Source organism: Alternaria ventricosa (genome assembly GCF_023758065.1).
Source record: "Alternaria ventricosa strain BMP 2768 chromosome Unknown scaffold_3, whole genome shotgun sequence".
NCBI lineage: Eukaryota > Fungi > Ascomycota > Dothideomycetes > Pleosporales > Pleosporaceae > Alternaria > Alternaria ventricosa.
Window position 1 is genome coordinate 1,356,166 of NW_026055683.1, and position 26,216 is coordinate 1,382,381.

General features: G+C 52.8%; 9 protein-coding genes across 9 annotated transcripts; 4 read left to right on the forward strand and 5 right to left on the reverse strand.

Annotated features, from left to right (window-relative positions):
• Positions 1-4,525: 4,525 nt before the first annotated feature.
• J4E93_002389 (uncharacterized protein) lies at positions 4,526-5,620 on the reverse strand (the record flags this gene model as incomplete). Its single annotated transcript, XM_049340336.1, has 1 exon — positions 4,526-5,620. The coding sequence occupies one exon, from the start codon at positions 5,618-5,620 to the stop codon at positions 4,526-4,528; it is 1,095 nt and encodes a 364-aa protein (XP_049202658.1).
• A 789-nt stretch (positions 5,621-6,409) lies between these two features.
• Positions 6,410-9,375, forward strand: J4E93_002390 (uncharacterized protein; the record flags this gene model as incomplete). The annotated part of the gene is made up of 4 exons (XM_049340337.1): positions 6,410-6,630; positions 6,701-6,812; positions 6,868-8,781; positions 8,851-9,375. 4 exons carry the CDS (start codon positions 6,410-6,412, stop codon positions 9,373-9,375), a joined length of 2,772 nt encoding a protein of 923 aa, XP_049202659.1.
• Positions 9,376-10,190: 815 nt separating this feature from the next.
• On the reverse strand, positions 10,191-13,015 carry J4E93_002391 (uncharacterized protein; the record flags this gene model as incomplete). Its single annotated transcript, XM_049340338.1, has 3 exons — positions 10,191-10,729; positions 10,782-11,129; positions 11,197-13,015. 3 exons carry the CDS (start codon positions 13,013-13,015, stop codon positions 10,191-10,193), a joined length of 2,706 nt encoding a protein of 901 aa, XP_049202660.1.
• Positions 13,016-13,342: 327 nt separating this feature from the next.
• On the forward strand, positions 13,343-14,466 carry J4E93_002392 (uncharacterized protein; the record flags this gene model as incomplete). Its single annotated transcript, XM_049340339.1, has 2 exons — positions 13,343-13,690; positions 13,741-14,466. 2 exons carry the CDS (start codon positions 13,343-13,345, stop codon positions 14,464-14,466), a joined length of 1,074 nt encoding a protein of 357 aa, XP_049202661.1.
• A 106-nt stretch (positions 14,467-14,572) lies between these two features.
• Positions 14,573-16,883, reverse strand: J4E93_002393 (uncharacterized protein; the record flags this gene model as incomplete). Its single annotated transcript, XM_049340340.1, has 2 exons — positions 14,573-16,725; positions 16,784-16,883. 2 exons carry the CDS (start codon positions 16,881-16,883, stop codon positions 14,573-14,575), a joined length of 2,253 nt encoding a protein of 750 aa, XP_049202662.1.
• Positions 16,884-17,134: 251 nt separating this feature from the next.
• J4E93_002394 (uncharacterized protein) lies at positions 17,135-17,877 on the reverse strand (the record flags this gene model as incomplete). The annotated part of the gene is made up of 5 exons (XM_049340341.1): positions 17,135-17,276; positions 17,336-17,382; positions 17,431-17,721; positions 17,776-17,814; positions 17,866-17,877. The coding sequence occupies 5 exons, from the start codon at positions 17,875-17,877 to the stop codon at positions 17,135-17,137; spliced, it is 531 nt and encodes a 176-aa protein (XP_049202663.1).
• A 387-nt stretch (positions 17,878-18,264) lies between these two features.
• J4E93_002395 (uncharacterized protein) lies at positions 18,265-18,983 on the forward strand (the record flags this gene model as incomplete). Its single annotated transcript, XM_049340342.1, has 2 exons — positions 18,265-18,446; positions 18,533-18,983. The coding sequence occupies 2 exons, from the start codon at positions 18,265-18,267 to the stop codon at positions 18,981-18,983; spliced, it is 633 nt and encodes a 210-aa protein (XP_049202664.1).
• Positions 18,984-19,109: 126 nt separating this feature from the next.
• J4E93_002396 (uncharacterized protein) lies at positions 19,110-20,182 on the reverse strand (the record flags this gene model as incomplete). The annotated part of the gene is made up of 4 exons (XM_049340343.1): positions 19,110-19,158; positions 19,217-19,478; positions 19,533-20,130; positions 20,177-20,182. The coding sequence occupies 4 exons, from the start codon at positions 20,180-20,182 to the stop codon at positions 19,110-19,112; spliced, it is 915 nt and encodes a 304-aa protein (XP_049202665.1).
• Positions 20,183-20,794: 612 nt separating this feature from the next.
• On the forward strand, positions 20,795-21,510 carry J4E93_002397 (uncharacterized protein; the record flags this gene model as incomplete). The annotated part of the gene is made up of 4 exons (XM_049340344.1): positions 20,795-20,899; positions 20,953-21,222; positions 21,272-21,342; positions 21,396-21,510. The coding sequence occupies 4 exons, from the start codon at positions 20,795-20,797 to the stop codon at positions 21,508-21,510; spliced, it is 561 nt and encodes a 186-aa protein (XP_049202666.1).
• Between the last annotated feature and the right edge of the window lie 4,706 nt (positions 21,511-26,216).

The window sequence follows — 26,216 nt, forward strand, 5'->3', positions numbered from 1 at the left end:
GACGAAGAGTGTTGTTCCGAGAGGTATTTGATATCGTGTTGGCGTGTGCTGAAGCACGACCTCAACCTCAGGACCGCGACGCTTGGGGCGGTAGATCTCAACAGCGCAGAGTCATGGAGCTTTTCGCGTTGTTGATCAACTATACAAGCTAGCGACGTCGCTCCGTGTATGTATATCCGAGTTGAACGTTGTCAAGGTCACAATGGAAAGATACCCAGGTATGAGGTACGCTACATGACTAAATGTTATCGCTTTCAACGATTGCCCTCTCGTCAGGTATCGCGCACACACCAACCAAGAACATGAGCACTGCAAGTGTTCGTTCGCAGTAATTCAGCCTCCATCAATCTCAGAATCTATTCACGGTATCGCAATCTCCCATTCCCGCAACTCTATCGCTTTATTCCCGCGCGCACACCGAGATTGTCCTGTCTTTTTCCCCATCCACCCAAGCCTGCCCGGCACTTGTACCCAGCGCACAGCCTCCCGCGCGGCCATTGCATTGCAGATAGACTTGCCAGCAGCGCAGCACGCCGTCCAAACCTACCAGTAATCATTACGTTCCAAGCCGGACTACAATATACCAAGACCAACCGACTAACCACTTGACGGCAACACCCGTTCGCCGATGCAAGATCCCCTCCGCGGAGCAGAAAGGGGAGGTAAAGCCGTGATTCGTCAATGTGCAGGTAACATCGTTATCGACGGACTTGTAAACCGCGAAAAATCACTCCACCGGGCTAACTTAATCCTCCCAGCTAAACGTACAACCAGTCTCTCAATTGCATAGCTATTACCAACGACGTCGAAATTCGCGCAGGCACGATGACGAAGCTTGCGCAACGTAATGACCTGTTTACCCTGGCCGCTGCGTGCGACTTACCCCTCATCTCTCTTCCATCATCGCATCCACCAGCGTGGAACACACGACCCTGGGCCAAGAGAGGGGTTTCGCAGCACAGGCAAATACGAGAGTGGCAAAACTTCTCGAAGCCTTCTAGAAAACACATCCGTTCGCTGGAGATAAGCCACACGATGTGACGTCGAAGGTTGTAATCGTCACCTAGTCTCGACGATCACCTAGAGATACAACAGCAGCGTTGTGGAGTACCAAAAGCCCGCTGATCTTTTGCTCGTTACATAGTGGGGATGTTACCCATCTATGTTCACGTAAGACATAGTCAGAGTATGTCCAATGTCCCTGCGCGTCCTCACGAATAGGAAGATGGGGAACTGGCGGAAGCAAAGAAGTTTGTCTTAGTATTCCCGACCCCGCACGCACATTAGGGGGGCGCAGCTGAACCGCCGACGCCATTGCATGTCGAACATCGAAATCGCGAGTTTCTAATGACACAAATCTCCAGGCAAACCAATCGACGCGATATGGCCCAAGCATGCAAAGGGCTCGTCCAACCCGCGTGCAGCATTATACCTTTCCCGCCAGCTCTCCTTATCCCGTTAGCGCGAAGGACGGAGCAAAAGCAGCGCACACTGATCGTCGCCTTCCCGTTGAGGTCAAGATAGACAGCTGTGTCAGCGGATCAAGACACTAGTGAGGGGCAGGAAGCAGGGCCAAAAGCAGCACGCCGCTGATCGCATGCGCCATGAGACAAGATCGTGTGTGACGAGCGGCGCTAAGCAGTAACTGCCGTTAGGATAGTGGGCTCTCGCAGCCACTGCAGTTTGTTGATCTTGGTGTGCGTGTGGTGGGATGGATCGGAGCACATGTCGGAATGGAGAAGGAACAGGTTGTGATGGTGCCTTGCATGCTTGCAAGTAATCGATGATGGCGATATTGGTATGAATAGCATCACAATAACCGACTAAGCGATTCGCTCTGGTCGGTGCTTGGCCAATACCTTGTGCCTCTCTTACTCGGTACGTATATCGGTGTAGGAGTATGTATATGGGATGTATTCCGGATAGCTTATGCCTCTGCTTACAATTTTCAGCCCCGCTTAAACTCACGATCGGTAGGGCAGTTATCTGCACTACCCTCATCATGTTAAGCAAAAACGGCATGATGTAAACTCGAAGTTCCGCCCGTACTACTGCACACACGGGTCGCTAGTGCATTCAAACATGTACAATCTGTGTATACCATGTCAAAAGTTTAGACAAGGCGGCACGTTACACCGCGTCACCCCCATGCGGCCATGCCGCATCGTGATCGAGCAGCAGTGATCGTGGATCGTGATCGCGCTTTTCGCGTGGACACCAGCACAACATCATGGAGATGAGGCATCACCCCTACTTCCTAACCCCCGACAACATTCTAGACCTTCCAAACCGAGCAGATTAATCAACTTGCGCTGCGCCCTCCACCATCGGGCCTCCTCTCACGGTCTCTGCAATAGGAAGGTTCCCACGATACATTCTTCCCTGCGATCGACGATGAGGCTGACGCAAAATGTTGAGCTAAATACCAACACCATGGGCTATCGGTCCTGTAGGTTTCTCACGATACCATGGGCATTCTACAGAAGATTGGCATAGAGAGGCACGTGAAAGCACGCCATTCCATCTGTACTCGCGCCTTCCTCACCGCGTCCGTTGCAGAAGGTTATTCGATATCCAACGTTCCTGTTGGTTCGGTTTCTTGCAGAAGGTTAGACGCAAAACTCCACTGACTGACCGATCCGGGCCGTAGACTGCCATGATGCCGTCTGGGCGCGTGTGTCGAGTTATTTCCATATAGTACGTCTTTAATCTATTTCGCTTACTATTTCCCTTGTTCCCCGGTAAACCACATGAAGGTCAACACACGACAACGACAATGTGTTAGAATGGGCTTCGCTCAACGTATGCTCGCACAATCTATATCGCGGGTTCTAGAAGGCGAATGCATGATTGAGTGTACTTTTTGCGAAAGTAGAATGGTCTTGCATGATACGGGAATACCCTTTCTCGCTTCCCCTGGTCTTGAACAGACTGCTGGGAATCGTCTTTCTTTGTTCTTCTGGTATTCAGTATTTACGATCATGTCCTATCATTTACCTCTACGCCTATAGTGCAATATTTCTCGTCTATAGCACTTTACGGGAAATCTGCTAAGTTGAGTTTGGTGTCCTTGGGTATGTCTTCTATGTTAGAGATGGGAGAGTCGATTCCATACTGAACCCTACGACCTGGAATATGTTCTCCCTTTTGTCCCCAGTGTAAGGAGACAGCTGTTCAACTTCATCGGCAATGGTTATCACACCACCATCGAGTCTGCTGACAACTATGCGGCGAAGTCGCTTGTGGCAGGGTGTTCCGATGTAGGTCAGCACAGGGAAGTTGAAGGCGATCTTGCGGCAGGGTGGTGAAGTAGCGGATCCTTTGGCGATGAGATGGCATACGAAGGGCGAGAGTGTAGATCTATGCTTTGTGAATGCGTCGGAGCGTACTTGGATCAGAAGTGTGTTTTTGAGGACTGACCAGTGTAGACGCCTGAAGTCATCACTTAGTGTCGTCACTTCTTTACATTCGATTGCACTTTCGCTGTCACTTCCATTGCCGCTGTCTGGATCGATTTTCTATGTACTTTCATTTGAGCTTTTGCTGGCTATCTACCCGGCCGCCAGTGTCACGACGCGTCCTTGTTGTCGTCGTTAGACATGGTGGGTTCATCTTGTGACAATGAAAGTGCGAGATGTCGTAAACATGAGGGACACAGTAAACTCTTCATGCAACCGCGGTAGATTGGGTAAATGATACTACAATCGAAGCTTTGTACATCGATATGGCTACCTATATTCGAGTGAACAGAGGTCGAGAACATATCCCTCATATTCAGGGTAGACTTCGCGATGGTCAATCTTGATAAGGTGTATTACTATTGGTATCTGTAGATGGTGAAACGAACCGAGACTCCATCGCTTAATACCATTACCAGTTTCCGTTATGCGCCCCTTGGACATATGAAAGAGATATATAATACACCATCAGCTCAAACCCATTCGATGACATACGAAAAGAACAGAAATCGGACGATGCGCTCACGATGGAGCGGCAACAGTAAAAGTGCAAGAACACCTGCATGAGCTTACACACAACATCCAGGTCAACGTGTCTAGGACGCGATACACCGTAGACCAACACGTTGACGATGCACCTAAATCTCAAAGTGTATTGGAAGCAATTTGCGTACACCACCTCGCCGTACGCCTTCTCGCCGATGTGGAGAGCTACACCCGAGGACGGCGAGATGTCATCCCTTTCACCGATAGTCGCCGTCCGAGAAGGTCCGTGGAACGGCACGATGCGCGCGGTTGGTGTGAGTGAGGCGTGGGCGGTGGAATGAAGGACGTCACATGTCTGGGATTGGGTCGCCAAGCATTGACACGAGGATAAGGTTTCCAACCGAAGGAGGACTTGTACGGTGTACTCGCTGCTGGGCTCAAGCCACGCACCATAGTCTCGGAAATCGTAAAAGCAGCAAGTGTATGAAAGTCGTGGCGGTTGCCGGTACGTAAGGGGGATCCTACCTCCCAGAGGGTCGGGCGCATCAGCGGAGGTGTATCGTACTTCCGAACCGTGAACACTAAAGGAAGGTATTGCCAGCTATGGGGCTAGTCCACTTCCCCTTCTTAGCTGCCCGCATCTCAGCGTACAGGGCCGGGTTGATGCCTTTCTTCTTACACCTCTTGAGTTCAGCTTCGGACAGAGTACTTGTGTCGAAGTCGCTCGCACTCCATTTACTACTTCCGCTTGACTTTGAGCCAGATCGACTTCGCTCGACGTTGTCAAGTATAGACTGAAGGGAACGTTCCTCGGGTATACACCGTTGCTCTTCTGATATGGACGTTGTTGATCTTGAAAAGTCGGAAATGTGGGCAGACGTCCGATCAACCGAAGTCGACTTTGCTATGACTAGGCGAGTAGGGCTTGGAGGAGGATCTTGCGACTTGTCTGTCAACCGCCGAGGCATCATCTTCCGGAATAGTGACTGCGGTGTGTGGTGATCGAGGCTCCCATATTCAAGGGGTGTCTCTACAGGTGTCGACGTTCGTCTCGAGCTTCCACTTGATGAGTTCATTGAAGACGGTTTGGACATGATACTGGGTGGAGGATTGGTCGGCGGATTATCTTCCAGGGTGAACCAATCCGGCGAAGGAGCCTCCACTTCAGGTGGATCATGGCCATAGATGCTCTGATCATCAGAAGCTGTCGTGTTTACCGAATTGATAGTTTCCAGTGAAGTCTGGCGTCGCAGATGGGGAGGAAAGCGCTTGATGTTACTGATTTCCCTCTTGTTGTTGCGATATGATATGAGCCCGCGTGGATGTCGTCGCGTGGATTGCGGCTCAAGTTGGGGATCCGGTTCGGCTGACCGCACATCTTGAGGTTCTTCATTTCGAAAGGGACGAGAAAACTGGCGGGCTGGATTCTTTGGCGGCGGCGCATCGACAGGATGCGCTCGGAGTGGATTGAGGCCTGATGAGGCAGGACGAGATGTCGCTTGACCGTCAATTGAGGCAGATCGACTGCGCGCTATTGGGGGTGGGGCAGCTTCATCCAGGTCTTCGTCGGATTCGTCAAAATCAAAAGTTCGGTGGTCTCTGTACTGCTTCTGCGCCTCGAGGGCAGCTCTCGGCGAACGACGGATGGCAGGCGGCAGGGCGTCGTCAATGTCCATGGCAGGTTGTGTGAGGTCGGATCATGGCATCTGGAAAAAGGAAAATAAGATGTGAAAATGACCCGATACCCAGCCTTCACGTCCCCGCCCAACCAGCCAAAGTACGTTCAATCATGACGCAGAACGGGCTGCCAGAATCCTATGGCGTGGGTTAGCGTGATCGGAGAATGCCTGTACCTTGCATAGCGTTCACGATGGGATCCGTCGACATGTCAGATCAGATCTGGTGTTGAGCATTAGCGTAGATGTAGAGACGCACGCTGATTGCAGCTCGTCAGCTTCTATATACGAGTGCCTCGGAATGTGTAGACAGTCTTCTCATTTGCAGAAAGGCCGAGTGGGATGCGGAGACGGACGGCAGGAATCCTGTCGATTACGCGGGTGGCTAAGGTTTTCGGCCGTTTTGGCCGTTGGAGACTGGCCAGCCGTGCCAACGGTCTCGCCAGTCACATGGGCAGGCGGCGTTCTTACCTCTGCTGGGGAAGGTGTTCGGCGTCACTCGAGGCAGGCGCAAAGTCAAAACGCGTTTCAAGCGACCAAGACGTGTCAGCAGCGGGCTGGGACATGGATGGGGCGCTGTGGTGGCTCCGAGCTGATCAGCGATGTTTCGACTTGAGGCGGGACCGACAGGCACAGCACGCTACAGCCGAAAGGGGCTAGGCGACGACCACCCAACCGCAGGTGGCTCCTTACTTACTTGAGCTTCACGGTCGCTGTGCACGCGAACAGCATGTATGCCACCACCACGACTCTAGGAACCCCGCCGCGCACCCTCCGTGCCCGCTCGCCATGAGCAACGACGCGCCCACGCCCATCTCGGACGACGAGGTCGTGGCCCTGACCAAGGCGGCCTTTGAGCACTCCCGCCAGGACATCAACCACCGCGCCGCCGCCGAGACGCCCCGGGAATTGCAGCAGCAGCAGCCCGGCATTACGATTGACCTGGGCCACAAGAACATCGCCCGCCTGCCTGACGAGGTTATCGATGTCATCCGGGCCGAGATTGAAAGGTACATGGCCTTGCCGCCCGCGCCTGCTTTGCCTGTAGTCGGCGGTAGAGAAGACGTACTGACCTGTTAGGCTCGCTCTTTCCCACAACCTCCTCTCGACCCTCCCCTCGCGCCTCATCGAATGCAGGCGCCTCCGCTACCTCAATGTGCGCTACAATGCCATGCGCGAGATTCCCAATGCCGTACGTTGGCCCCCGCAGTGCTCTCCGCCGGCAAGACCCGCTGACACCGCCCCAGATCCTCGAGATGACATCGCTGGAAATCCTCGACGTGAGCCGGAACAAGATCAGGGTCATCCCGCCCAAAATTGCAAACTTGACGTCTTTGAAGGTGCTGGCAATCGCAAAGAACAAGATTGAGGAATTGCCCGTGTGTCTGGGCGAGATCAACAGCTTGCAGGTCCTTAAGCTAGACGGCAACCAGCTGGTCTTCCCCCCGCCCGACGTGTGCACCATCAAGGACAACGCCCCCTCACCCGCAAACGAAAACGAGCGCGATGCTGTCATAGCCACACAAGTCAAACGCTTCATGCGACAACACATTGCAAAGGAGCGTCAGCGGTCCGATTTGGAAAGACTGCGTGTCGAGTCTTCTGGGGACGAGAGCTGGACCGAAAGCAACCCGGAGACACCCCGTCCGTCCAAGCGAGCCAACGGGGGGCGCTTCCCAGTCAGGCCCAGTGTAGGCAACATCGATGGCTTCTCCGACGCCAAGGCAGACTCTCCTGGCCTGCCTGTCCCGCCTATCCCGGTTCGATCACACTATCGCGTCGGTTCCACAACGAGCAACGGCAACGGCGCGGGCATCGTCGTTTCGAAGAAGCCTCCGGTCTCGCCACTGGTCTTGACAAACGGGAATAACGAGCGTAATCGAAGCCAGAGTGAGGGTTCAGGGCCTTCGTCGCACCGCCAGAAGCGGATGGGCATATACACCAACAAGACGTCTGAGCTGGGTTCCGTCGACGAGCTACGGCGGACAAGTCACTTCCGCGGCTTCAGCCAGGGAATTGTCGTTCCTGCACACTCCGCCGCGAACGGCCTGTCAGGTCCTGCGACTGCTGGTGTTTATGGAGATACCGGTACCGTCAGGTCCCTCGCGAACCGACCACTATCCGACGTACGAGAACACCGACGGAACTCGCGTGCGCCGGACATTGTCGTCGAAGCTGCCAAGAACTTTCTCTATGCTATTTCTCAGCTGCACGATTGCGTTTCACACATGGTACGCTCAATCAAGCTGACGGCCAAGACGAAAGAAAGTTTGCGTCGCAAGGAAGACTTCTACCGCAGGTACTCAACTACATACCTGAACATCCGAGCGCTGAACGAGGTCTTGCATAAGTTTGACCGGCTGGTCGAAGAGGACGAAGAAGATGCCCAGAAGCTCTCCAGAAGCGTGTACATGTATGCGCTGAGGTGCCTCGAATCTTTCATGTCCATCAGTCTCTCAATTGCCGAAAACCGCGTCGAGATCACCCAGAATGCAAATGTGCACATCATGCGGACTTTCTTATTTCTCCAGCAAGCAAGCATGATCGAGATGAGGAATGCCTGTTCGATTCTGGGTGCGCAATTCAAGGACACCTCGGCAGCTTCGCGCAAGCCCATCAATCCTGACCCAGTAGCCACAGTGCGCGCACGCCCATCGAGGGTGAATCGTCGATTCCAGGCATCACCGCCTCAGCGCAACGGCGGCTATCAGATGCCTCCACCAGTCATACTGCACAGCAACGATAACAGTCGATCGAACACTTTGACGAGCATTAGTGCTGCAACGCCGCGTTCCGGAGAATCGTTCTCAACACTAGCGCCGTCCATGACCCGATCGAACACACTGACCAGCAGTTTCGACGAAGCAGATGAAGACGCTCAATTCGACCGAGTCTATTCGAAACTCAGGAATGCATCCGACAGCTGCAGGCAATCCATGCCACAGATCACACGCATGATGCGAGAGCAGTTTGACGGTCTGCGACGCGATCTCGACAACGAGGATCCACGAATAAAGGCGCTAGCGAACCTCATTGATAAGAGCAATGATGTCCAACAGATGACAAATCCTCTTGCGGCCCGCCTGTCACAGATGCAGCTTAAAGACAGCTACACTAGGAACCAACCCGAGTTCTGGCAGCAATGCATGGGTTTCATCAGGGTACGTTGATCCATGTTTTGTTTCGAATCGAAGTTTCGCGAACTGGATGTTGACTGACATTTGTTTCAGGCTTGGCAAGAACTTGCCGCAGCGTACACCCAGCAGGGCCGAGAACACAAGCTGCTCTCTGGAGAGATCAAACAGCTCATGCGGCCACTGCACAAGATGGTCAAGGAAGCCACTCTGGCCATCAACGACAGCCCGTGGTCGCATCTCACTAGTAGCAATACGGGTTTGATGGGTCCACCGAGCTTGTCGTCTATCACTTCACGTGTCCAACCACCTAGGTTCATGAAACAACCCAACGGGACGATGTCTTCGAGCGGCGGACCTTCGTTCCCGGGCCCCATCAACACGTCTATTCCGGCAATGGCTTCAGTCTTCTCGGCGCAGCCATACTCTAATGCAAGCTTCGGGTCGCAAGGCTCGGGTGGGTACGGCACACCCGTTCCGGCGACACCCCTCAGTGCCGCCCTAGGAGCAGCTGCTCAAGCGACTGTCCCAAACACGCCTCGCGTCTCTCAACCTTCCAACACGCTCAACGTCTTTGAGCGGGCTGATCGCTTGCTCAGCCAGACCAGTCGACGTGTGTGATTTCATGATACATGGGCCTCAAGATACACATTACATTGGACCGTAACGTACCTCTGACCTCGCCTACACAAGTCATGCTGATGCACAGCAACGTAAGTACGTATTCTCTCTTTTACTCTCCTGCTTCCTATACTTGTACTTTCCAGAATGATCTTTTTGTTTTGTATTGCATACTATTAGCGACGGCGTTTGTCCGGATTTCACTCTTTTTTCCTTTAGCAACGGACGGGCATATTCGGGCTTGCATATTGGTCATGGGGTTTGAGAGTGGTTGGGATCAATCTTTTTTCTATTGCATACTGGGCGTTTTCTTGTCTTTGGTCTTGATGGAGCTCGATGGAAGATTGCTTGATCAAATGGTCGGCTGGATGATGGATTGGTCGAACCTCTGGTTAGGTCGGAATGATATGGCGCACATACGACACGAGTCTTAATGTCTACAATGAGGGCTGGCTGCCTGGTTAGTGGCAAGAGATGGGTTTCCAGTTCGCTGGCAGAAATCGTAGCGGAATATATGGCGTTAACTGCCATGACGCTGAGAATGAGAAGCGATTGTTCACGCACACAAAGTGCCCAATGCAGCAGACACAACGACAAGGTGTACTCGTGGAGTGAAGAACACCTAGAAACCGGAACACGGATATTAACAAGATGGAAATATGTCTTATTGATACGTCAAGAGCGTTATAGTAGCCAATTTCGAGAACCTCAACGCCGTTCCTGCCTTTGTAAATGTAACCCAACCAACGCTACCAGGCGTGTATAGACCAACCCAACCAAGTATACACACGAATACAACATCCTCGACTCACCCCTCAAAGCCTAACATTCGCACCAATCTTCCCACCCTTGAACCAAATATCTTCCCTCCACTCTCCAATCCTCACGCCCACATACGCGAAAGCACTGAGTTTCAACTGCCCACCCAGCGCCCTTTTGATAGCCTCATACCCAAGACTACCAAACGACCAGTCCACGGGCAGACGAGGTGATTCCGACAGGCCAGGCGGAACAGCAAAAGGCAAGTCGTAGACGATTTTGCCCGCAGTGTGGCCTTCGTAGTAGGCAGTTGCGTCCATGCTGGTGATGTACATGGTGGTGGAGCGGAAGGGGGAGGCGAGAGTGAAGACGGCGGTGCTGGTTATGAGGTGCATGGTGGTGCCGCGGATGAAGTGGGATCTGCCGTCGTCGTCTGGGTCGGGGTTGGAGGGATCGGAGCCGTCGTCGGGTTTCTTTGGGGTGGACATGTGCGGCATGGGGCGTTCGATGGGGAACTGCGAGAGGAAGCGGCCGATGAAGGGAACGGCCGGGACGGACTTTTCGTGAGTTTGTACAGTTATCGTGGTGTTGTAGCCTAGTAGCTGAGTTAGTGATTGGATGCGTGGAGGTGATTGTGAAGCACGTACCTGAGATGTACTGGGATAGTAGTTCTGCTCCTATCTTCTTGCCCTTGTCGCCACCGTATGTGTAGGGATCCCAGAGGACAGAGGCAAGCTTGTTCGTGTTGTTACCAGGAGAAACTTCCATATCCTTAACCGTCGCACTGCCGATGTGAGAGCCATTGGCAAGGATGTTGATGTTAAAGTAGGGGACTGTAGCGGAGTATTTCGAAGGATTCGTGAAGTTGACGAGAGCCGTGATGGTAAGGGAAGTAGGCGAAGTTTCGACAATGGCTAGATTGCCAACCTGTACATTGATCTTGCTCGCCTCGTCTTTACCGTCACCGGGCTGAGCGTCTTTGCCGCCACGGATCGCTGCACGCCAAAAGTTAGCTAATTGTAAGAGTCGCGGCCAAACTTGGATCACGAACTGGTTACGAACGTTTGACTGGTACGACACCTTGCGCCGGAATGCCTCGCACTGCGAGTTTGCCCATGGGCGTATCCACGCCAACGCTGACGGCAGCCTTGAGGTCCATCAGAATTGATTTGCCGCCGAAGAGCAGAGCTTGCACGACCTCACTGAAGAGGTCGTCGTCGAGAATCTCAATGGGTGCGTTCTTGATAACGGATTGAACAAGGAGGGAGGGTCCTTCGGAGCCATGACCTTCGATGCGGGTGGAGTTGGCCTTTTGCCACTTTTCGAGGTTCATCTTTCCAAGCTTCTTCTTGTGGTAGTAGATGTCAGCATCAGCCTTGACTTGGGTGACATCAACGGGGAAGTTCATCTCATGGGGGAGTCCGATATCGACATTGACGATACCAGAGATCTTGGGACGGGCTTCAGGTGTGCCAGGCTCAGCGAAAGGGTTAGGCAAGCTGAAGTGCATGTCGGCAAGAGAGAAGTTCTTGATGAGGCTTCCCATAGACTTTCCGGCAAAGGGAACCGGAACGGTGATGTCCTTGAGCAGCTCACGGGCCCAGTCGGGTGTAGCTGGATCAGGGAACTTGCAGCAGTTGATGTAGATGGTCGCGTCTTGGCCCTTCATGTAGTCGCCCAAGAAGGCGTCGAGCGGAGACTTGGCCGAGTTGGGGCAGACTTCAGTCATGCGATCGGAGAGCTTGTCGACGTTGCCAGTGACATCGACCTTGACGTCTGAGTTGGGCTTGATTTCGAGCTGGCCTGTCTGAGCGGTTCCAACCATGATGTGCTTGTCGGATGCCGAGCAGCCCTCAATGCCCACGTCGACGGCCACTGGGGGCAGCGTGATCTGGACAGGGAAGTCGTTCTGCACGATGATAGAGGCGTCGGCACCAAGACCCTTTTGCCCATGCTTGGCCTCGCCTAGGTTGAGTTTCGTGATGTTGTAGTGAGGAAGAGTAGGGATATCGCCGCTCTGGAAGACCATGGACTGCTCAACGAGCTGCTCGCCAATGTTGATCAAGCCAGACTTGAGAGGGACTGAAGCCTTGCCCTTGAGCCTTATCTGCCCCAGTCGGCCATCGATCCAGTCGTTGGCGACGCTGCGAATACCGTCGGGCGAACCAGGCTGGACGGTTGCAATGAACGAGACATGTGTCGTGTGGCCGTTCCTGATATTTACCTTCAAGCCAGGTATCTTGGCCGTGCCAATCAAGACGTTGCCGTACTCGGGCAGGTAGACGTCGGCATCGAAGGGCCCCGTCTCAGCCTCGTGCGCAATCCAGGTGCCGAAGCGGCCGAGGTTGCGCACGCTCTGCTTCTTCACTTTGTTCGCGTCCATTGTAAAGTCGCCTTCTATGTGCACCTTCGCGCCGTGGTCCGTCAGGCCGTCCATGGAAAGCTTGGTGGGCTTGAAGTCGGCGGCCTGCATCGAGTACTCCTCGATGCTTTCCTTGGCCAGGAAGCCGAGCATGATGAAGACGACGAGCAGACATAGCAGGATGAGGGCCAGTATGCTCGGCCATCGCTTCTTCCATAGCGGGACTTTGCCACTGCCGCTCTTATCTGAGGAGCCACTGAGCGAGCGCAGCAACGAGCGTGTCGCGGGCGTGGCTTCCTCGTCGGCTGGTCTGTCGTGCTCATCGCGGTCTTCCTGCGACAGGAGCGGCGTCTGTTCGGTGGTGCGACTCGACTGCTGCGAGCGTGCTGAGCGCGACGAGCGGGCGGACTTGTGCGAGGCCGGGCGCGAACTAGAGTCGCGGGTGTTGGCGGCGGAGCCCCACTGCTCCTCTTCAGGGTTGTCCATCTTCAGACGGAGGGGGGTCCAGGCGAGGGACATGACATGCGGAGAGATGGAGGGGGTCGAGGTGAAAGGAAGAAAGGAAACAGGGCGGTTGACGGGCGGTGGTGGGTGTTGTTCATCGTCTCGTCATGAACTCAGCCACTGCCTGGGCCGGATAAGACGCCCAGAGCGACGTGTGCCCGTGCCTGCCGCGGCCGCTAGCCCCGACCCCAGCGTCTCCACAAACATGCGTCACCCGATTAGTGCGCTTTCACAATAATTCACTGCTGACAGGCCAGGACGTGTGACTCAATTGTCTGCTGTTGGGACGACATAAATATTTTGGTTCACTCTGTCTAGCTTCAGACACGCTATTGAAGCAACATGCCCGCTTTCCGTCCCTCGCCCGCTGCTCTGCGGAGCTTGCGCCGCTGCTACTCTACCTCACCAGCGACACCGCCGACATCGCCATTCGCACCCCGACATCTCCTCTCTATAGCAGACCTCACGCCTGCTGAGCTGACCACACTCGTCCAAAATGCGCACCAACACAAGACGGCCATCAAGCAGACAGGCGAGGTGCCGCATTCCATGCGCGGGGCATTGGCAGGCAGGACCGTCGCAATGACCTTCAGCAAGCGGAGCACGCGCACGAGGGTATCGACAGAAGGCGCCATCGCGGCATTTGGCGGCTCTCCCATGTTCCTCGGCAAGGACGACATCCAACTTGGTGTATGACGGTTCCTTCCACATCCCGAAAGCCCGCTGACATAGTATTCCAGGTCAACGAGTCTCTCTACGACACCTCGCTCGTCCTCTCCAGCATGACGGCCGCCATTGTAGCCCGCGTAGGCCCTCACTCCGACGTAGCCGACCTCGCAAAGCACTCCAGCGTGCCCGTCATAAACGCCCTCTCCGACCTCTACCACCCCCTCCAGATCATCGCCGACCTGCTCACCATGGCCGAAATCTACCCCTCCACTTCCCCCACCTCTCTCGGTCTCGAAGGCCTGAAGATCGCATGGATAGGAGACGCCAACAACGTCCTCTTCGATCTAGCCATCGGCGCAACAAAACTCGGCATCGACATCGCCGTCGCAACCCCCGCTGGCTACGAAATCCCCCAGGCAATGCGCGAAGTCATCTCCCACGCTGCGCAAACCTCTCCCCACCCGGGCAAACTCATCGAAACGAACACACCCGAAGAAGCTATCAAGAACGCTGATATCCTCGTAACAGATACCTGGGTGTCCATGGGCCAGGAAGAAGAAACCGCCAAACGCCTAAAAGCCTTCTCGGGTTTCCAAATCACATCTGAGCTGGCAAAACGGGGTGGTGCCAAGGACAACTGGAGCTTCATGCACTGCCTTCCTAGGCATCCCGAGGAGGTTGCCGATGAGGTCTTCTACGGACCCAGGAGTGTTGTATTCAAGGAGGCGGAGAACAGGTTATGGGCTGCCATCTCCGCGCTGGAAGCGTTCGTAGTAAACAAGGGGAATATTCAGTGACTAGATCCGTGGTTCGAGTAAGAGATAATTATACGAACTTTGATCTTCACATCTACGATGAATATATACCAAACTACCTAAACAACTATTCAACTACACGTCCACCTCACTCCCTCTTCTTCTCCTTCTCCTCACCAGCCTCCTTCCCTCCTTCACCATTCACCTCGTCTCCATCCGTCCTCTCTTTCAATCCTTCAACACCCTTTCCCCAAGCCCCAGCCTTCTTCCCCCACGTCATCATCCCCCAAGCATGTGTCCAACTAAACTTCGGCGGCGCATCGGGATGCGTTCTGAACGGACTCGCACCATGCTTGAACATATCCTCCATTTCCCTTTGTCGATCTTTTTCTAGTTCCTCTCTAGACAGGATCTTCGTATTCGGCGGTAGCGACTCTGGTGATGGCGCTGGAGTGGCAGAAGGGGCAGGACGAGATGCAATAGATGAAGGTTTCTCCCAATGTCTCGACTCTACCGGCAACGGCCTCCACCACCCTGTTCCATCCCCACTCTCAGCACCTGTCGTCGATGCCGATGAGGCAGCGGCAAACCTCTCCCACCACTTCCTCGAACACATCTCCCAAATCCTACTCTCCGCCCTCTTCACCGCAAACTTCTCATCTTCACCCGTCAAGCCCCCTATATTCGCAAAGTCCGGACTGCCAGGCCCAAACTTGCGTTCGTCCGTAAAAGACGTGCCCGCCCGGCGAGACCGATTCGGTGGGTCGTCTTCGAGTGCGTCTTCAGCCAGCGTGTCAGAAGAGTAGGAAGAGATGTTTGGTCGGAAGGGAGAGTTGAGATCTTGGTAGATTTCCGAATAGGTTTCTGGGTACACGGCGTCGGAGTCTAGGGTCTCTTGGCCTGGTTCGCTGGATGCAGAGGGAATTTTGGCGGGGAAGAAGATGCCGTCGGGGCCTGCGGCTGCGGTGATTATCAGTCTGCAGCGGGCTTCGTACATGGCGTCGAGGAATGTGATGAAGCGTCGCGCTTCGCTCTTCATCAGCAGACCCATGATAGGCACGTCGGTTACGATGAACGTGTGGTACGTTGATGCCAGCGTGATGTAATCTGCGGGACCAAGGACCGCGCCGCAGAGTTCCGCGAACGTGAAGAATGCTACGCCGTTACATTGCGCGGGAATCTCCAAGGGCCGGTTGTACACGGTGAGTGTTGCGGGTTCCCAGGGGATGGGGTAGGAGTGGTTGGTTGCGGACTCCACAATGGTGTTGAAAGATTCTCCAAATTCGATCATCGTTTCGGCCGTGGTGGGTTGGATGAGGTAGTTCTTCGGAAGGTAGGTTGATGGGGCGGTGGAGTCTGTTGATGCGTCGGAGACTTCTGCAGTACCCGTCGCCTCAGCTGCTGAAGTTGAAGTCGACGTGGTGTTCGCGAGAGCTTCGGATGCAGGCATCTGCACACTATCTCTTTTTCCCTCCTCTTCCTCCCTCTCGATCTTCCTGTAATCCTTCTTCCCTTCCATCTCCCAAACCTCGCAACGCGCCCTGAGCACCTCTAAGAACGCGGCGAACTCTCCCATCTGGCCCGCTCCATCGTCTCTACGCGTATACGTGCTCTTGCTCATACTCCATCCCAGACGACTGAGACGATTTACCGGGCGCGAAAACTCCATTCCTGCGGCTTTGGCTAGCTCCTCCGGCATACGATTACTAGTTGCGATGAGCACGCCGCCAAGCTGGAAGAAGGACGTCATGAGATTAGACAGGATCTTGCTGGCCGCACGATCGGGGAGTTGGAATTCGTCCAAGAAGAGAATGGGAGACTTCTCGATGAGGTCGCGTGCTACGAGGAGTAGGGAGTATTCATCGTGAGTAGCTCCTGGACCAGCGACTAGCGATCTCGACATGCGAAGTTGCTCGAGACGCGAGATGGTGTCGAGCATGAAGGTGTTGAAGTGCCAGCGTCGCTTCTTGCGGTTTGGTAGACAGTCTTGAAATAAGTCTATGAGCATGGATTTTCCCGTTCCGACCTCGCCGTGGAGCATAAGACCTTTTGGACTTTGCAGTTGCATAGCTTCATCGTGGCTGGTCAAAACGCGCGTCAATGCTACAGAGTCTCTTTTGTCTTTTTGCGCAAGGAGAGATGTCCAAACGCCTCTTCTACCGAAGCGGTTGACGTGGGTATCCGATGATGATGCATCTTGACCCGCATCGACGGCTCTGGTGAGTTGTTGGAGTCTCTTGGAATACTCTACACTCGGTTCATAGTCAATCAAACGGTCGTAGAGTTTCTGTAAATGTAATGCTGCATTTAATGTTAGTACATCCTCACACTAGTTTCGGCCAAATGGTAGACGTCATACCCAAGCGATGCTGCGCAGGATCAGGTCGGATCTTCTGTGTAGCAATAAGACTGCGATAAAGCACCAAGGGGTTGGTGATGGTGACACCGGTGGAAGGCATTGGTAGTCATTGGTTGGAAGAGTCAAAGTCTATGTGGCATGATGTTTGAGTGTTCGATATGGCCGAGGTGATCTGCTATGACATTGGACTAGACTGCAATCGGCGCTAGCGCTTTTGGGAAGTCCCGATATTTTATCGACGTGGTACGCGGCATCGAACGAAGAGAGGTTGGAAATCAGAACGTAGAAATCGAATGTTTGCTATAAACGCCGGCCTTATGCAACGTGGTATCGTGCTTGGTATAAGTTGAATCAAATGCTTGTGACGCCTGGAGACCACGCGTCGGCTATCTTCTTGACTTCTTGGATGAACTTGCGACTTGTGATTTGAGTCGAGCCGATTCTTTGCTCGGCATTTGCTGTTACTGGAGAGTGCTCATCTGGGTCGTAGAATCTACATATTGGCACCAGAGTCAGTATGCGCCTTAACCGAGCATCGTCCAGGAGTCTTACGGATTTCTCAACAGCTTGATATAAGCTGTCTGCAACGCTCTGAAAGCCTGATGAATGTTAGATAATAACGCTTTTCTCGATAGTTTCAAGCTTACGGGTTTCATATCTGCATCTCGCAGCCCAACAGCAGTCGAAGTCTTGCTGTCAAGCGCAGTAGCTGGCCTTCCTTCCATGTCGACCACAATGACAAACTTGACTCCGGTGTTGGTGAGCCAGCCATACATTGCTAACCTCTCATCGACGGCCTGGAGAAGGCCAAAGTCTTGATCTGCTGTTTTGTGTGGTAGGCGGGCTTCGAAGATGTCTAGACATGACGAAAGAAGGAACTGGAATTCCAGTGGCGCCCTCTCTTCTGCTGGGAAAAGTGATATATGGAGAGGGTTGTTCTATCAAAACGGTTAATTCTATCTGGTTTGGAGATGTATACCACGTGTACTAACATGCTTGCCAATTACGCCGATGCACGCAATGGACGGGACCTGGGACAGTCATCAGCGCATACTCCAAATCCCTGATACTTTCACTCTTACCCGGCCTGACATGTTGAAACGATGTCACAAGCTTTGATAGGTTTGGTGGATCTGGGAGTATGCGGAGTAGGCTGGCCGACGTAGACCGAAAGGGTGATGGAGGGAGGAGCGATCGCCGGCTAACCTATCAGACGCCACCAAAATCAACGACTAATCGATTTCCGCCAAGCACTTTGCTGCACCTACCTCATCGACACAACTTCGCGACTGCTCGACCGCCACCCCACATCTCGCCTCTCCACTCCTTCCCTCCCGCCCTTCCTTTGTGTCTGTCGCCATCATGTTTTCGACAACACGGTCTGCGGCCTCAATGGCTCTGCGAGGTTTGTCCCCGCCACCCCGAAAGCTCGCAGCCGACCGGGACTGACAGTGTGGACAGCCAAACCCGCGACGGCACTCATGCCCTTCCGCGCCGGAAGCGCTGCTTTCCTCTCCTCGAGCTCATCGGATAGGGCTACGACCATGAAGACACCCGCGACGATCCCCGGCAACCCTGGAGCGCCACCACCGATGAAGTCCGCGCGAGTTGAGGTGCCATTGCCCAGTCAGGAGGGAAAGAAGGGTGCTATGCAATACGCATTGTATGTGATATCTTGAACAGGCCCGGGGCATGAGACAGGGCGGCAGGATGGGATGTACACAGGCACAGGCTAACGTGCGGCAACAGGACCACACTCGACCAAGTAGCCAACTGGGCCCGCCAGAGCTCCCTATGGCCCATGACTTTCGGTCTCGCATGCTGCGCCGTCGAGATGATGCACTTGTCCACCCCACGATACGATCAGGATCGTCTCGGTATCATTTTCCGTGCCTCGCCCCGACAGTCCGACGTCATGATCGTAGCCGGAACCCTCACAAACAAGATGGCGCCAGCGCTGCGACAGGTCTACGACCAGATGCCTGACCCACGATGGGTTATCTCCATGGGCAGCTGCGCCAACGGAGGAGGATACTACCACTACAGCTACTCGGTCACAAGAGGATGCGACAGGATCGTGCCAGTAGACATCTACGTACCTGGCTGCCCGCCTACTGCCGAGGCGCTCATGTACGGAATCTTCCAATTGCAGAAGAAGATGAGGCATACCAAGATCACCAGGATGTGGTACAGGAAGTAGAGAGTGTGTTGGGATGTGCGGTCTAGTCATTGGTCGTTTTATCTGCGTGTTTTGAGGGAGCAGATTCCTCTTGTACAAATCGATCTTCTATATGCATAGTCTATACCAAGTCAAGGTGTGATGGGGTTACGCTGTCTCACCAAGTCCAAACATCTTGATCGAGTTCTTCCATGCTCTAGATCATGATCAGCATCTTCCTGTTGTACACATCAGAAGGGAAAGTGTAAACTTACGCGTCGCAAACCTCCTCTACGGTGATCTCCTTGATCTTTGCAATCGCATATGCCACGTGTGGTATCGTAGCTGGCTCATTCCGCCCCTTGACCATCATACCCTTGGCGAACTTCTCCTTCTTGACCGCCTTGGGTAGCGGAGGTGCGTCTTGCAAATACTTGGCTGATGCATGACTGGGTCGCATCTCGCACCACGGGCCGTCTGTCTCAATCTGCAGACGCTCAAGTGGTATTTGCTTGACGACTTCGATGTTCTCATCGGCTAGAAAACCAAGTCAGCCGAATAAACAGTCGCGACGAGCTCGAAAAGACTCACTCTTCATGCTACACCCGTTAACCCCGATATCAAATCCTAAATCAACAAGCCGTTTCATCTCCTCTGCCGTTCCAGTAAAACTATGCACCAGCCCTCGTTTCGGCAACTTCTCCAATTTCGCCGTGAGAATCTTCTCAAAGTCCCCGCTCGCAGCCCGCGAATGGAGGAAAAGTGGTAGCTGCACATCAATCGCGATATCCAACTGTGCATCAAAGTACTTCAACTGCGGCTCCTTCGCCGTCAAGAACAGTCGATCATAATCAAGTCCAATCTCGCCAAACGCCACCGCGTGACCCGCTTCTTTGGCCTCGAGCGCCAGACTCTTCAACGCAGATAGCAGTTCAGACGGGCCTCCAGGATGTGTGTCGAAGTGTTTTGCTGAGCATGGATGTACACCGACGGTCGCGTAACATAGTCCCGGGTGCGCTTTGGCGATTTCCACGGCATGTTTGGATTCTGAGAGGTCGGAACCTGTTACCATGAACTTCTTGCAGCCGGCGTCGACGGCGCGTTGGATCACGTCTTCGAAGTCATCTTCGTGCCGTTTGGTGCCGTGATATTCTCCCCGGTAGATGGGGTCTGTGAAGTTGATACCGATCTGGGGTGGGTTAGTGGCGGATGGGACAAGGTGGTGGCATGCAGACCGACATCGATGTATTTGAGTTGGGGGGTTTCTGTTGCCATGTTTGAGATCTTGGATTCTTGAGTTTGGTTTAATGCAGATTGGGCTAAATTGTGATTAGTATGGAATATATGAGGATGGTAGTCACTATATGGAAGAAAGCGTGATGACGCACTTGCAAAATTGCTAGACGGAGCTCCGATGGGGCTGAAAGGGCGCAGGTTAAGAGGCCGAGAGACTTTCGGGCTGAAACTGAAGTGTCTCGAAGTTCGAAAAGATCTCAGAATCATTGGTGACACTGATGGATGGAACGTATTCGTTGGATTGATCATTGTTGCCTCAAAGTGTATATGACTAAGCCGCTTCTAGCCTAGTTTCAATGCTGGCATCTCTCGCACAGCCACCCTTCATCACAACTACTAACCTCTACGCCCTTTTTTGTCACTACAAACCCAGACTGCATCAAGCATTCATATCCCCCGGTTGAATTCTGGAGTAATATAGACCATAGACCAGCCAGGAGACTAGTCTGTTCCTGTTTTACGGCATTCTGCGTCATCTTAGATACCTAGGTACTTTGCGCACTTGCGCGCTTCTACTGCCGACTAGACAACAACCGCGAGCACAATCTGGAATTTCGATGGAGAATCTGTGGCATCTTCGCCGTGTGGCGGACAACGCCGCGAAGGCTTGCTGGATCTGCTACAAGCCATCTACCAGTGTTTTGATTACTCCTACCAACAAGGTGCGAAACGATGAATGGTAGGCTGTATCTCAAGCGTACTAACTTGTTTAAAGGACTTCTTTTACATATGTCCTGGACACTTGGTCGATCGTGGCTTCTGTCAGCCGGAAGCTGATGAAGCCAAACGAGTCGCAGACCAGAAGAAGCAAGAAGAGCTGGATCGCGAGATCGAAGCTGTGAAGAAGGAGTACGAGGAGAAGCAGAAGCTCAAGAAGGAGAAGCGAAAAGGGAAAGATAAGGAAAAGGACAAGGAGAAAGAGAAGGAGGCCAAAGGCAAAGAAGCAGAGGAGGACAAGCAGGATGAGAAAGCCAAAGACGACAAAGCATGTGATGTGCACCTTCACTTCATCACTGCGCTAACTCCCTATGCAGATCAAGGAGCTCTCCAAAACCAAGGATCAAGCCCAGGCTGAACTTGGCCCGCGCATATACCAACTCAACAAGTGGGGCCGCGTTCACAGACTCCTTGTTCCAGCTACATACTGACCCTGCACAGGAACTTCTATCAAATGCGTCTAGACAAGTTGCGGAATGCCGAGATTGCCAAAAGGAATCGCGAACGACTGAACAACCCTGCAAACTTTCCGTCCGTGCCTAGCGGAAATCCTTAGACGCAGAGCGCGTCCTAATATCGACAATGGTCAATGTCACAGACCAGTCGTTGTTCCCGTCACCTTGGAGAATTCATACCCGCATTCCGCCCGGCAGCAGGCAGGATCGGCTTATGCGAACAGCGACGGACCCCACGGCCGCCGGCCTTAGATCCTTCGAAGACGATGCAGTCAGCTTTTAGCGGCCGGTTCAAAGGCCATGCTTACCGAATGTCATACGTGTCACGCATATCATCTGTTTATAGTTACGGTCAAACCAGATCTTTCGCCCTTTGGTACTCTTCGCCTAGGGACGTTAATCGCTAGCAGTGTGACGGGGATATTCGGATACATTCATCCGTTCGACAGGTGCTACTTTCGATCGCCCACGCTCACACACTGCAGATATACTCGCAGGATTCAGCCTGTCACACTTCGCTTGTGCAGACATTGTGCGGAAGTGGCTTGGGAGCTTGTAAGACGGCAGTAACTCCTATACCGATCTAAGCTATCTTCATGCAAGTTTGTATATCTGGTCTTGGCTACTCCCAATTGAAGTGGGGTTCTAGTTCGCTGCATCTATCGTCAAAGTCCTGGGGCCAGAGAATAACTCATGGCCATCGAATCTGGTGCGCTCATGATGATGAAGCAATGATCAGCTCACTCAGTTGGCTCACTCCAGCCGTACACGAACCCACATGCTGTGTCATGGCCCTTCATCTATACCAGAGTTGCTTATCAGTATGTTCAGCAAGTTGTGGTACCCCGAGATCTTGGTATAACAACCAACGTTGTATATCCAATCACTTCCGACCGGCACGCGTCGTGACAGGTACAAATCCTCGCTACGCAAGCCTAAACGAGAACAAACTATACTGTAATCGAACGAGTTGCAGTCAATCTGACAACAGTGACATTGTGACCGATCTCTATGGGGCAGAGAGGAAGTGGCATGGGTACACAGCTTGTTGTTACCACGCAATCTCGCACCCCGCCTGTTCACCCTTTCGCTTATACCATTTGTCACCACATCGCGTCTACTGAGTCATCTCATATCTGCGCGGGTGGTGACACGATAGGAGTCTTGGCGATGTGCTATCTCAGGAAGGATGCCCTTCTTAACGGCACCCGCTGTGCCAAGCATCGCAACGGCTTGGGCACTTGGGTGTGTGTGCAATGAGGAAAACTGCTCAATAGTAAGCCGTTTCGAGTATGATACTATGCAGCAGTCAAGAGCCATACGTTGTCTCCAACTTCCCCAACTTCTCCAACTCCTGGAGGCGCTAATGCTTTCCAGCACTTGGCACTGCATGCCATCTACTCTCCGCCGCTTCGCAACGCAGTCCCTCCAGTCCTATAGTGTCTCCTCATACGCTCACCTGTGCATGCCTCAGCTTTACACCACATCTTCAGATCTTCGCTAAGACTACAGTGTAGGCCGTCTAACTGCCGCCACTAAACGCGCCCTCCAGCCAGCCTCTTCTTTAAGCTGCTGATGGGTGAGCACAAATGGGTAATCACGCGAACAAATCTCGAACCCTGCCTCAAACAGCGGACTGAACGGTAACAGTAAGCCTCGCTTCCGATCTGCGCGCGCGTCAGCATCGTCCCGCGCATCTACTCAGCGACACATCACGTACTGTATCACATGCATGCTAGCAGCTTAATTTCCCGCTTGACTCGTCTTCCTTTGTATATTGGAATCGCTTATATCTTCTCACATGGTGAAATCTATGACGGCGCAGATTCCCTTTGCAGCATAATCTGTTGGATGCGTAGGGCGTAATGTCAACACGCATCTTGTGACACCTGTTCACGTTTAGCCTTACAATAGGGTAATCCTACGATCCTGCAGCCACAATCCTGCCAGCTCGTGGTGCCTCCGCTGCTTTAGTCTGTTCAGGCGTCCCAGGGAAAAGCTTTTGCGAGAGTGGACCGATCCTGCGACCCTGGGTCAATGTCAGCGTAAGCGCTTGACTGAGTACAGTGCTTCGCGAACTCAGTTCCCGGTGATGTTGAAACACTTCCCTATTAGTTTTAGTTAGTATTGAAGTATGTGAGATGCCGTATTATGCGGTTGTAGATCTCGCGAGGTCGAGTATCGGAGATCAAGACGTGCATGCGCCACCGATATGTGGATTTTGGTGACGGGTGACAATGTATAGTTACGTGTAAGACATTAATTTAATGAATGCTGGTGACAGCGTCACAAGTCATGAAATTGCGGACTTGCAGTGGACGAAACTTGACAGTATGCCTTTCAACAGCAGTAGCAATAGCAATAGCAATAGCAACAACCACTCGAATCAGGGCGTCTCGTCTGTCATACTATACAGTAAAGCTATAGCAATCACTGGAGACCAGAAAAGAATGTATCTTATCTGGCGGACAAAAACATTGAACCGAATTGCTTCAACTCCATGTTTTCCCTCTCCACACTATCCTCTAAAAGTGTCCAACGCATTTTTCGAAACTCAACCCGAAAGCCTAGGAACTTGGGTATATGCGTGGAGCAGGATGAGATCTAGTCACCCTTGGATTATCAAGGCTTTTGATACCTGAAGCAATGTAGTAAGGAGAGGATGCGGGAAAAGCACAGCGATGTGGCTCTGTCATAGACGTTCTCACCTTTGGTTCACCACCAAAGCATGATGTAATACCTTAGTCAAGCCCATTCTATCCTTTGATACAGCGATGACAGAGAGACGAGGTCACTCAAAATTGCGAGACTTATACCTTGCCTACACGGTGAGGCCATCTCAAACGTGACCATGGTGAATATCAGACCTAGATATAGGACACACCGAAACTTACACAAGCAGCATGACTTAAGAATCTGACGGGAACCTCAGTCAAGACGTAGCTATTCCTCGAGTCAATGCAACTCATGTCATATCTCACCTGCACAATCCGTTCCCCTGGGGGCAATGTTGCAAGACCAATTTTGGAGAATAAAGATCCGTTGATGTCGCTGACCCACATTTCACGCGAACAGAAAAAAAGACCTCCAAGGCACCACAACCCGTACGCATCTACAATACATCTTCACCCGCCCCCTACATCACCCCAACACTCCCTCACTCCCTGACCACTCCTTCCAAACCACCCAACCCGCAACCTAATCTCCTCCGAAACACCCTCACCCCACGCCTCGCATGACCCGTCCCGCTCCGTCCTGTCAGAGAAGACCGACATCCGAAACAGGACATGATCCGTGCTCCGTTCGGAGAAATTAACATGAACGTGGGATGTGGAGAACCGAGACCGAGCTATGAACGGGTTGAGCGTCAGCACTAACGAGCCGCACGTGTCAGACTCGTCTGAACGCGTGTGCTTTTGCTCCGTGTAGAGAGGGAAATACGCGTGTCTGGGTCGATGATCGGTTTTGTTAGGGATTCGGTAGGGTGGGAGTGGCGTGGGTGGTATAGTTGGTGTGATGGGTTCGGTGAGAGTGTGGTAGTTGTTAAAAGGTATTATGACAGTGGAACAGATTTACGTGAAGGGGTTGGAGTTTCTTGCTGTTGATGATGGCATGGGTTGAGGCAAGATAGCTCAGGTAAGAGCTTGGGCAAGAAGTAGTCTATGAAGCTACCACTAAGACACCTTCGATAAGCTGGCCTTCTACTTCGATGTACAATCAAAGAGAGAGCATCTTCGAGAAAGTAAATGCACGGTTATCTGTCCTTCCAAGTTACTATGCACAAGCTCTTTAGACGAGCATGCACACGCGAGCAGATGATAGCATATGTTCAGCTTGCTGTACACTTACTTGCTGACAGGACGCGCACGCCTCTGCCCAGATACTCTGGTCCATGGGCATGTGCCTTGAAGCTTGGCAAGTATCGATTCGCCGCATACAACTGACGCGGAGTCATATGGAATCCTGTCGACGAAGAGAGTCGGCGTAGCTGATGTCCTGTGAAAAGGGGGTAACGAGCGTTGGCTGATGGTGGTGGCGTGCCAAGGCCAAGTGCTGAACGCCGACTGACAGCTGAGCTTTTTTTTGCCCCTTGGCTGTGCGCCAGCAGGAAAATTCTTTTGCATCATTGTTGATGTCAGATGGATCGAATCTACCGTACAGGCTCGCGGCTCAAACGGGTGTCAAAAGCCGGGAAGTAACGATCCTGCTTGCCAAGACTATGGTTCTAGTGTTACTTTCGGCCTCGCCGGCGAGGCTTCAGGTCAATGAGACGTTGGAAAGATTTTCTTCATGCATTGGCTTCACACACATGCTGTATAGTAGGTCAAAAGACTGTTTGGATGTCCTCGCTTGAAACAATGATCCTGGACTTCCTGTCCTCTCAACGCCCGCTGAATCGATAAAACATCCTTGAAATGCAACAAATTTGCCGCTCTGAAGGGCACCAGAAATGTCTTGGGCCGCGTAGATATATCTCTAATGTGTAAGACCAAATGTCGTCATCAGTGTCGTTATACCAAAGCGCCCCGGCTCCGCCGCCGAGGCAAAAGAAATTGTGAAGCATTCTGCGCGCGTAAAAACTTTTCGTGAAAATGAGGCGATGTCTGAGTGCCGCTCTATGGTGCGAATGCTAATGTGAAGATAGTCTAGTGTCGGCTCGACCCAGACGATGTTGCTGAAGGGTCCGGTTCGACAGGTAAAGCTGCTCGGATAAGCCACAGGGTTCGTTACTATGAATATTGTATGATCTCCAACATCCGGCGGCGCTGTACATGGCTCCAGGCCAATGGTATCAAGTTGTTCGAAA